Consider the following 12,139-nt stretch of genomic DNA (forward strand, 5'->3'; position numbering starts at 1 on the left):
CTGGGAAAGCAATGCGACAGTCACTCTGCTGGGGGAGCAATGCGACAGTCACTCTGCTGGTGAGCAATCCGACAGTCACTCTGCTGGTGAGCAATGCGACAGTCACTCTGCTGGGAAAGCAGTGCGACAGTCACTCTGCTGCGGAGCAATGTGACAGTCACTCTGCTGGGGGAAGCAAGGCAACAGTCACTCTGCTGGTGAGCGGTGTGACAGTCACTCTGCTGGTGAGCAATGCGACAGTCACTCTACTGGTGAGCGGTGCGACAGTCCTCTGCTGGGGAGTAATGCGACAGTCACTCTGCTGGGAAAGCAGTACAACAGTCACTCTGCTGGGAAAGCAGTGCGACAGTCACTCTGCTGGGGGAGCGGTGCAACAGTCACTCTGCTGGGGGAAGCAGTGCGACAGTCACTCTGCTGGGAAGCAGTGCGACAGTCACTCTGCTGGGAAGCAATGCGACAGTCACTCTGCTGGGAAAGCAGTACGACAGTCACTCTGCTGGGGGAAGCAGTGCGACAGTCACTCTGCTGGGGGAGCAGTGCGACAGTCATTCTGCTGGGAAAGCAGTATGACAGTCACTCTGCTGGGGGAATCAGTACGACAGTCACTCTGCTGGGAAAGCAGTATGACAGTCACTCTGCTGGAGGAAGCAGTACGACAGTCACTCTGCTGGGAAAGCAGTACGACAGTGGTGTTGATGCCTATGGCTGGATGTTACTCACCGAGACGAGTTGGGGGCAGGACTGCTGCCTTCCGGGTTCTAGTCCTGCCCCCAGCGACGTCCAAGGCACCAACACTATTTTCCCCTGATTGGCCTTGTTAAGCCCCGCCCTGCGGGCTTGCTGGCCAATTAAGGGTAAGCCAGTGTCAGATGATGTCAATTGATGACGCATCATCTGCCGGTTTTCTTAAAGGGACGTGAGCCATTTATTTTTGACAGACGATTTGACAGTGTTTGACAGCATTGGGTGCTGTCAAACACTGAAAATTACTGTACAAAGGTGAGCCCTTGCAACCAGGCTCTCCAATGACTCCTTAGGATAAAACAGATGGCAGCTGCAGGTGAGGGTACAGAAGTGATCTGTCACTTCTCCCAATGAGGTGAGGCCACACAAACACTTCAAAGCTTGTCACCTACAGAAAAATCTAAACACATTAAAAATGACTTTCCCAACATTTCCTTACCTCTGATACTCACCAGTGTCCCATTGCATCCTTCACACCACTTCTGCAGCTGTCACCTATACACAAACATTACAACAGACCCACAGCACGCCTCACTTACCCTGGCGGGGTTCCCCGACGTCGGGAAGCCCGCAGCAGAAGTCTCAAAATGGGAAAAAGCCTCTTAACTGCCTGTTAACTACCTGTTAATAGGTGGTTAAGTGGCTATAATCCTCTTCCCGCCCTTAGGAGTTGAGTCCCTATGCAAATTGGGGACCCGACTCCCAGGAAGATTGGTTGGAGGCGGGTTGGGAGCGGGTTCGGGACCCGCTCCCATTCTTTTGGATTTTCCCAGCAGTCCCGCCTCCAGACCCGCCTCCTTAGGACTGGTAAAAATCCAGCCCGAACAGTCTGACACACCTTGCTTTTCTAGGCTTTTAAGTGAGAGCAACAATACAATATCTTGTAAGATTTGCAGAGCGCATCTTTCAGCAATTCCCAAATCACCTGATGTAGGGGAACTCCGCTGTGATGTTCACAGATCCATTTGCCACCGCTATTCCGTACCTGCAGCAAAGTTACAATCAAAAATAAGTGCGGTGTTAAATGGGGTGGCTGATATTGGCCTTTGGCCAGATAAAACAAGACAATAAATGAACCAGACAAGATAGCGTTGAACTATAAACTGGGGATTGATCGAATTGCTGACTGTGAAAGAGATGCTGATCGTCATGACGACGCAATTGCGAATCAGGTATAATTTGTTGGTGGCAATCACGAGGAGTCAGCAGAATCCAAAGGTTCAAGGCAATCCTCGACAATAATTAAACTACCGTAGGAAAGTGTTTGGGTATTAATATACAAGCAGGAGTTCCAAAAAGGAGGAAGAAACCAATTCTGTTTTAAAAGAAAGACTTGCATTTACATAGCGCCTTTCACGACCTCAGGATGTCCCAAAGCGCTTTACAGCCAACAAAGCACTTTTTGAAGTGGAGTCGCTGTTGTAATGTAGGAAACGCGGCAGCCGATTTGCGCACAGCAAGCTCCCACAAACAGCAATCTGATAATGACCGGACCATCTGTTTTTAGTGATGTTGATTGAGGGATAAATATTGGCCCCAGGACACCGGGGAGAACTCCCGTCCTGCTCTTTGAAATGGTGCCGCGGGATCGTTTAGTTTTTTTTTTAGTAGTGTTAATTTGTTTAGGAGTTGGGTTTTGTTAGTCTTATTGCTGTCGAAGCTAGTACTGAAGTCTTTATTGAATACAATGGAACGGTGGCGATCAGCTGGGGGAGAAGGCAAGAGCTTAGGAGAATGTGAGGATATGAAATAGGACCTTAAATAGCAGAAATATATTGAGAATACTAGAGGTGTGGGATAGGAGTAATCTAACAGTTGCCCAGGTTCTCAGAATATAAGAATGGCCCCGATTTTAACTCCAGGTGTATTCCCCGCTCAGGCCTGAGTTAAAATTACAGCCGGGTCTCAATGATGTCATCAGGCCGCAACACGCATAGGTAAAGAAGGACCCCTGTTGGCTCCGGGCGCCTGTCCTCGCCGCCTGCTCAGGAGAGCAGGTTAAAATTGCAGATGTTGGGATCATGGCGGTTTTCGGACAGGTAAGAGCCAGGGGGGTGATTTTAACCGCCCGCCCGCCAGGCTTCTGCCGAGCGAGTAGGGTTAAGATCGCCCCCTGACACAAGAGAGGAGTTCTCACAAGTCAGAGAGCAAAGAATTGTTGAGGACTTCAAACTGAGATGGAATCGGCATCATTTTTTTTTAGGAAAAGAGAAGACTTTGAGACTAAACTGCCCCTAGACTAAGGTGATGAAATCTTACTATGAATTAAAATAACGTCCACAGTATTTCCTGTGGTGCTTTAATTATGAATCCAATTCTCTGTTATATTTAACTGAACCCAGTTAGTGGTGGGCCGGAGTGATTGTGAATGAAACTGTTGTGTTGTAATGGTATATTTGACTGATATAATCATCCTTGTTTTTGATACAACATTACAACAACAAAAACAATTTGTATTTATATATCGCCTTTACTGTAGTAAAACGTCCCAAGGCGCTTCACAGGAGTGCTATAAAACAAACATTTGACACCGAGCCACATAAGCAGAAATTGGGGCAGATGCTTGGTCAGGGGTAGGTTTTAAGGAACGTCTTAAAGGAGGGAAGAGAGGTAGAGAGGCGGAGAGGTTCAGGGAGGGAATTCCAGAGCTTGGGGCCCAGGCAACAGAAGGCACAGCCGCCTATGGTTGAGCGATTATAATCAGGGGATGCTCAAGAGGCCAGAATTGGAGGAGCGCAGATATCTCGGTGGGGGGGGCAGGTTTGTAGGGCTGGAGGAGGTTACAGAGATAGGGAGGGGCGAGGCCATGGAGGGATGAAAAGAAGGATGAGAATTTTGAAATCGAGGCGTTGCTTAACCAGGAGACAATGTAGATCACATCTACAAACTTTGATAATTCGGAGGTAGATACAGGAAACTCTCTTTTTACCGACACCTAAATAACCGGAAATCTCTCTTAACCGGCAAAATTCAGGAGTAGGTTCAGGTAAGTTTTACTTCATATTAGTGGCCGTGTAACCGGGGTTCCTGCACCTGTTGCCATGCAACAGGGACTCCTGGATCTGTGGCCGTGTAACCGGGGTTCCTGCACCTGTTGCCATGCAACAGGGACTCCTGGATCTGTGGCCGTGTACGGGGCTCTCGTACCTTGGTAAGTATACCTCTCTGTAATCCGGATTTTTGATGAACCGGCACCACACCGGTCCCGTCGGTGCTGGATAAAGAAACAGTTTCCTGTAAGTGGTATCTCAAGCTTTGAGGAACTGTCTTCCTTGTTGGCAGATGATTTGACTTTGATCCTTTTGATTTGTGTCCAATTTAGGCTGGGTAACTCAGCATCTGGCGTCTCATATAAAACCCTAAACAATATTAATTCCAACATATATATAGCACGTTATCAGATTTAATAATTTCAAAGTCCTTCCCACGATGAATCATGTTTGAAGTGCAGTGACCTCTGAAAGCAAAGGTGAGAACTAAGGATGAGAAAGTCCCATTTCAGCCAATGCCAGCTTATCGCTCCACTATCCTCGTTCTCTCATTACAGCATCCACCTTCAATGTAGCAAACGTAGTCGCCTCACCGCCCTTGCACCTGGCAGATTTTGCCAAACATGTCTCGCTCGTTAAGAAAAGAGTCTCCGCCTAATATCTGGTTTAAAATTATTTCTCACTTATTTAAATTTGTGCCCTCTGTCTTACTTTACAGTCCTATTCTATCTATACCGATTAATATTTTCTATACTTCAACACTCCCAACCCGTCCCCCAACTATCAGCTTCTAGCTAGACTGCTACAGCTAAAGCTCACCTCATAGCCTTAACGACAACTTGCATTTATATAGCGCGTTTAACATAGTAAAACGTCCCAAGACGTTTCACAGGAGCGAGTATCAAACAAAAGTTGACACCGAGCCACCAAAGGAGGTATTAGGACAGGTCAAAGAGGTTGGTTGTAAGGAACATCTTAATGGAGAAAAGAGAAGTGGAGAGGCGGAGAGGCTTAGGGAGGGAATTCCAGAGCTTAGGGTCTAGACGGCTGAAGGCACGGCCACCAATGGTGGAGCAAAGAACATCGGGGAGGCGCAAGAGGCCAGAACTGGAAAAGCACAGAGATCTCGGAGGGTTGTGGGGCTGGAGGAGGTTACAGAGATAGTGAGGGGATGAGGCCAGGGATTTGAAAACAAGGATGAGAATTTTAAAATCGAGGCCTAACATTTGGGATCAGTCTTGTTGTTCTTCTCTGAACACTCACCAATGTTTGCAAAATGGGTTTTGTGGCAGTGTGACTAGAATGGAACACAATACCTCCACCACCGGCGCACCATGGCTGCAGTGTGTACCATCTACAAGATGCACTGCAGCAACTCACCAAGGCTTCTTTAACAGCACCTCCCAAACCCTTGAGCTCTACCACCGAGAAGGACAAGGGCATTAGATACATGGGAACACCACCACCTCCAAGTTCCCCTCCAAGTCACACAACATCTTGACTTGGAAATATATCGGCCGATCCTTCATCATCGCCGGGTCAAAATCCTGGAACTCCCTCCCTAACAGCACTGTGGGAGCACCTTCACCACACGGACTGCAGCGGTTCAAGAAGGCGGCTCACCACCACCTTCTCGAGGGTAATTAGGGATGGGCAATAAATGCTGGCCTTGCCAGTGACGCCCACATCCCATGAACAAATTTTTTAAAAATGGTCTATGATGTGAGGTTCCCCCAACCTCTCTGAGAAGCATCTTTCAGCCTCGCTTTATTTTTGCCTTTTATCCCAGTTTCCTCCACAGCAGTCCTGAATCAAGCTAAAGTGCAATTCCACGGTTACCTCCCCAAGTCAGCCTAGGTAAAGGAAGTTGACAGGTTTCCCGGGCTTAATTCCATCAGTTTGCAGCAGGGTAACGATAAGGGGCAGGAGTGCTACCTTCTGCTACCCTTACGCTCTGAGGTGTTTTAATAATATCACTACCGGTATCTGGCTGTGATTTGGGCTCAGCTCAGATTAAAGGCCACCTGGGCCTAGGACCTTTCAGTCACGTTGTCCAAACTCTTCTATGCTTTACCAAAAGAGATGCAGCAAGTCCTGCCAAATTCTCCTCCTCATGTTAGCCGTGACTCAGTGGGTAGCACCCTTGCCTCTGAGTCAGAAGGTTGTGGGTTCAAGTCCCACTCCAGAGACATGAGCACAGAAATCCAGGCTGACACTCCAGTGCAGTGCTGAGGGAGTGCTGCACTGCCGGAGGTGCCGTCTTTCGGATGAGACGTTAAACCAAGGCCCCGTCTGCTCTCTCAGGTGGACGTAAAAGTTCCCACGGCACTATTTCGAAGAAGAGCAGGGGAGTTCTCCCCGGTGTCCTGGCCAATATTTATCCCTCAACCAACATCACTAAAAACAGATTATCTGGTCATTATCACATTGCTGATTGCGGGAGCTTGCTGTGCGCAAATTGGATGCCGCATTTCCTACATTACAACAGTGACCACACTTCAAAAAGTACTTCATTGGCTGTGAAGCGCTTTGGGGCATCCTGAAGTCATGAAAGGCGTTATATAAATGCATGTCTTTCTTTTTATTCTCAGCCTTTCAGTGATAATCAGTTGCAGATCACAGTCACCACCCATCGTGCATGGTACAGATAGAGTATGAACTGGCTAATGACCAGAAGGGAGGCTACTGGCTGAAGGAAGATGTTCATGTTCAAGCCAAACTTGAGCGCTCTCCCCCTCCCACTGTTAAAGTATTGCCATAGAGTGTGGAAATATCCATTGTTGTTGGCCGTTCGCCCTCTCAGTCCCAGCTCAAGGGGCTCAGCTCAGAAGGATACAGAGCAGCAATAAATTCCTTTTTATTTTTCACTTTTCTTGAAGCCTTAAAACGATCTTTCTCTGAGCTTCTCCCTGGCTGGGGAGTCTAGAACCAAAGGTCAGTGTCTCAGGATAAGGGGTCGGCCATTTAAGGCTGAGATGAGGAGAAATGTCTTCACTCAGAGGGTGGTGAATCTTTGGAATTCTCTACCCCAGAGGGCTGTGGAGGCTCAGTCGTTGAGTACATTCAAGACAGAGATCGATAGATTTTTGAATATTGAGGAATCAAGGGATATGAGGATTGTGCAGGAAAGTGGAGATGAGGTAGAAGATCAGCCATGATCTTATTGAATGGCGGACCAGGCTCAAAGGGCCAAATGGCCGACTCCTGCTCCTATTTCTTATGTTACTGCCTTAAGTTTCAGCCTTGGATCAGTGGCAGCGCCCTTGCTGAGTCAGAAGGTTGCACCAGGCTGACACTTCAGTGCAGTATTTATGGCCTCGCCCCTCCCTATCTTTGCAACCACCAGCCCTACGAAGCGCCGTGAACTCTCTGTACCTTTGACCCCAGCCTCTTATACAACCCCCACTCCCTTTAACCCACCGCTGGCGGCCGTGCCTTCAGCCCTTTCGGCCCCGCAACTTTGGAATTCCCTCCCTGCACCTCTCTGCCTCGTTCTCCTCCTTTAAGACACTGCTTAAAAAACACATGTCTTTGACCAAGCTTTTAGTCACCCGTCCTAATGCTTTGGCTCGGTTACGTTTCTGTGAAGCGCCTTGGGGCGTTTACTTACATTAAAGGGGCTATTTAAATGGAATTGCAAGCCGGTGTTGGGATTCTGTATAAGGAGAGTGATGGAAAGGGATTTGGTCTGTTGGAATTCTGTAGAAGGGGAATGAATGGGAAGGTTCCTTAAAATATAATTTGTCCTTGGAATGTGGGCAACACTGGCAAAGCAGCATTTATTGCCCATCCCTAGTTGCAGGGAATACATAATGGGCTGGATTTTCATTGAGGAGGCGTGTAGGAGGCGGGACTACAACTTTCGGGGTTGTAGTCCCGCCTCCATCGAGTTGTGGCCAACCCACACAATTTTCCCTTGATTGACCTTGTTGAGCCCGCCCAGCAGGCCAATTAAGGGCCACCCGGCAACAGGTGACGTCACAGATTGACATTTCATCTGTCAAGAGCTTTTGACAGATGAAATATCAGCGTTTGACAGCTGTTTGAAGCTATCAAACACTGACAATCTGTACTCCAAGTTAATTCCTTCCTCTCAGGATGATTTAGAGATCTCTCCGGAACAGAAAGCTGAATGCTGCAGATTTTGACAGCTCGCGGCCATTCTGCTTTCTGTGCCGGTGAGATGAGGGACTCCCGAGACCCGAAGGAAGGAAGGCTGTAAAGGTAAGTACATGTAAGTAAAACTTCTTTAAACACTTTACACACACCAAACACACTTACATTCGAACTCATGCACCCATCACTCACCTGAACACCGGACATCTCGACCCCTCCAAGCCCTTCAGCCCGACGGCCCGCCTCGCTAACTTGGCGTGGTTTGGAGCCGTCGGGAATCCCACATTTCAACAATGAAAATAGGGATTAGGCTAAAAACTGCCTGTTAACTACCTGTTAACAGGCAGTTAATTGGCACTAATCCCCTTCCCGCCTCGGGGAGGCGGCTCCCAGCGCGGGTCGGGTACCCGCCTCCTTTGAAACTGGCATGGAGGCGGGTTGGGGTCAGGATGGGGTCGGGATGGGTTCGTGCCCCCCCCGATTTTGAGATTTTAACCCCCCACAGGCCTCCAATCCCGCCTCCACGGCCCAATGAAAATCCTGCCCAGTCAACCTCATAAAGTGGGACTGGAGACACACGTGGGCCAGACTAGGGTAGGGGTGACAGGTTCCCTGAAGGACATTCCTTCAGCACCGCACTGGAGTGGCAGCCATGGCTCAGTGGGCAGCACCCTCACCTCTGAGTCAGAAGGTTGTGGGTTCATAGTCCCGCTCCAGAGACTTGAGCACAACAATCTAGGCTGACACTCCCAGTGCAGTGCTGAGGGAGCGCTGCACTGTCGGAGGTGCCGTCTTTCGGATGAGACGTTAAACCGAGGCCCCGTCTGCTCTCTCAGGTGGACGTAAAAGATCCCGTGGCACTATTTCGAAGAACAGCAGGGGAGTTCTCCCAGGTGTTTGGCCAATATTTATCCCTTAACCAACATCACTAAAACAGATTATCTGGTCATTATCACATTTATGTTTGTGGGAGCTTGCTGTGCGCAATTGGCTGTTGTATTTCCTACATTACAACAGTGACTACACTTCAAAAAGTACTTCATTGGCTGTAAAGCGCTTTGGGATGTCACGAAAGGCATAAATGCAAGTCTTTCTTTCTTTTTATTAGTGATCCAGTTGGGTTGTTGCAACAATTCAGCAGCTTGCCGAGTCGCTTTACCTGTATGAGGAGAGTGAACGGGAAGGGGGATTGGTGCGTTGGAGCTTCAGGTTCTGATCTTGCCTGGAGCTGAGAACAATGTTTCCAACGTATGCAAACATGACCTACGCTCGTGCTCAATGCGTACTTACACGGTCCACATTCCTCCTGCCGCAGTGACCGCCAGCAAGATCGGGAGTAGTGCCCACGCCCACATTCTGCCCAGTCTGGAACAGATTGCAAAAACAGTGGTTACTCTGAACAACAACATGTATTGTAATGTATATAGCGCCTTTAACATAGTAAAATGTCCCAAGGCGCTGCACAGGAGTATTTTAAGACAAAAAATTTGACACCGAGCCACATAAGGATAAATTAGAGTAGGTGACCAAAAGCTTGGCCAAAGAGGTAGGTTTTAAGGAGCGTCTTGAAGAAAGAAAGAGAGGTAGCGAGGCGGAGAGGTTTAGGGAGGGAATTCCAGAGCTTAGGGCCCAGGCAACAGAAGGCACGGCCACCGATGGTGGAGCGATTATAATCAGGGATGCTCAAGAGGGCAGAATTAGAGGAGCGCAGATATTTCGGTGGGTTGTGGGGCTGAAGGAGATTACAGAGATAGGAAGTGGTGAGGCCACGGAGGGATTTGAAAACAAGGATGAGAATTTTGAAATCGAGGCACTGCTTAACCGGGAGTCAATGTAGGTCAGCAAGCACAGGGGTGATGGGCGAACGGGACTTGGTGCGGGTTAGGAGACGGGCAGCCGAGTTTTGGATGACCTCAAGTTTACGTAGGGTGGAATGTGGGAGGCCAGCCAGGAGTGCGTTGGAATAGTCAAGTCTAGAGGTAACAAAGGCATGGATGAGGGTTTCAGCAGCGGATGAGCTGAGGCAGGGGCGGAGACGGGCGATGTTACGGAGGTGGAAATAGGCAGTCTTTGTTATGCTGCGAATATGTGGTCGGAAGATCATTTCAGGGTCAAATATGACACCAAGGTTGCGAACAATGTAATTCAGCCTCAGACAGATGTTAGGGAGAGGGATGGAGTCGGTGGTGAGGGAACGGAGTTTGTGGCGGGGACCGAAAACAATGGCTTCGGTCTTCCCAATATTTAATTGGAGAAAATTTCTGCTCATCCAGAACTGGATGTCAGACGAGCAGTCTAACAATTTAGAGACCATGGAGAGGTCGAGAGAAGAGGTGGTGAGGTAGAGCTGGGTGTCATCAGCGTACATGTGGAAACTGACGCTGTGTTTTCGGATGATGTCGCCAAGGGGCAACATGTAGATGAGAAATAGGAGGGGGCGAGGATAGATATTTGGGGGGACCCTAGAGGTAACGATGCAGGAGCGGGAAGAGAAGCCGTTGCAGGTGATTCTCTGGCTACGATTAGATAGATAAGAATGGAACCAGGCGAGTGCAGTCCCACCCAGCTGGACGACGGTGGAAAGGTGTTGGAGGAGGATGGAGTGGTCAACCGTGTCAAAGGCTGCAGACGAGTCAAAAAGGACGAGGAAGGAATACAACATACCCACCCACCGCTATACTGTAGAATCGCCCTCAAGCAGGCATCTGTGTGAAGTGTGCCTTGACACAAGGAACCTTCAGAGGCAGTGGCCCCTTGACTAAGGTAGTCGCTGTCCGCTTACAGATCAGCTTTTGACTGGGATTGCAGGCTATTTCTAGAATTTAACCCAAACAAGCCTGACATTTAAAGTAAGTCCATTTCTCCCATCGTCTATTGCGTCCCATGGCGTGGTTTAAAGAGTGATTGAGATTATTAAGGGTTCTGGTGAATCCTCTTCAGCAATTGCTCAATTTTAGCCCTGGAAAACCCTGTTCTTGATAGAGGTTCAAGTCTAAATGGTTACATTCATAATCATATCGTGTTTGTTGGTTTCCCTTCATACAGATGGGGGGAAAAATTCAGTAGGTTGTGCCTCCCTTTAGCGCCTTAAGAGGGCGCTAACAGGACGCAAACCAACTAGCGCCCGGGCGCGGCACTGCCCACGCCTCCCGCAAAATTCAGCAGGAGGTTAGTGATGGCGCTAACCGGTAGCGCCTTGCGGCGCTGCGCCACTGGCGATGATGTCATTGGCGTGTGCAGCGCCCCGCTTACGCCCCGGCCACGATCTTTGGGAGCGCCCCCTGACTTACCGCCGGACTCTATGTCCGACGGGGTCAGGGGGGCGTACCTGCGGCCGGGGAGGCGCAATTTAAAGGCGAGGTGCGGGGCGGCCATTTTTGTTGCTGGCCGCCTGCCAGCACCTGCCTGCGCTCCCGTCCCAGACCTCCTGAAACGCCCCCCACCCCCCCTGCGGAGTGCTGGCTGCGCTCCAAGAGCCCGGCACTTCTCTTGAGTGCCGGGCTCTTTTGCCTGCACTCCCGATCCCCGGGGGCCCAGCTGGGCCCCAGGTCGTGCTGCACAAGGCCCCTCCCCTTTAAGAAGGGGAGGAAGGCCTGCAATACCGCGGCGTGACGTGCTGCAGCATGTGGCGCTGCGGCACATAACGCCGCAATATTGACTCACAGTGCCCCAAGAGGGCTGCGGGGCACTTCCAGTAGCGCCCCATTTCCCTCTTGGGGCGCAACCACTCAATTTCCAGCGCGGGGACGCTAATTTTAGCGCCCCGGCGAAGTTAGCACCCCAACGCAATTTTTAGCCCATGGTCTTTCAGAAGAGCGGCACTGGGGCTGGGGGCAAAGTGAGGTTTTTTATTTTACTTATTCATTCACAGGATCTGGGTGTCGCTGGCAAGGCCGGCACTTATTGCCCATCCCTAGTTGCCCTTGCAAAGGTGGTGGTGAGCCAGGCACTCATAGCCTCAATGCTGGAAAGCGCACACATTTGACCCAGGGCGGGATAGGGCTCGGGTGCGATGCCCTACGTGGTCGAATAGCCCGACACCATCACGTGGAGAGCAGCCACTTGAGCAAGATACTGAACAGCAGCCGGCAGCCCACAGCGCCGTACACACTGCACAGAATCACCTTCTGGAAAGGAGGCTGGGGGTAGGGGGCGGTAATTCAAGGGGACCTCTTAAATCCCACAGTCTCCCCTTTCTTTCAATAAACCGTTTCAGGAAAAAATGAATTACAAATACACGTGCTCTTCACTAAACCTTCACACATCATGAATCGTGGTTTTCAAGCAGC

General features: G+C 49.8%; 1 protein-coding gene across 1 annotated transcript in view; it reads right to left on the bottom strand.

Annotated features, from left to right (window-relative positions):
* The window catches only part of tmem150b (transmembrane protein 150B), a 34,783-nt gene extending 25,420 nt beyond the window's left edge, over window positions 1-9,363 (bottom strand). The window contains exons 1-2 of the mRNA XM_085969669.1: window positions 9,141-9,363; window positions 1,670-1,729 (exon numbers count right to left, since the gene is read on the bottom strand). Coding sequence (XP_085825795.1) covers window positions 1,670-1,729; window positions 9,141-9,289 — 209 coding nt within the window. The 5' untranslated portion in view covers window positions 9,290-9,363. The remainder of the gene's footprint in view (window positions 1-1,669; window positions 1,730-9,140) is intronic.
* Window positions 9,364-12,139: the final 2,776 nt, after the last annotated feature.

This window comes from Somniosus microcephalus, chromosome 28, assembly GCF_052327205.1.
Source record: "Somniosus microcephalus isolate GS21.2 chromosome 28, FLI_Smic_1.0, whole genome shotgun sequence".
In the NCBI taxonomy this organism is placed as follows: domain Eukaryota; kingdom Metazoa; phylum Chordata; class Chondrichthyes; order Squaliformes; family Somniosidae; genus Somniosus; species Somniosus microcephalus.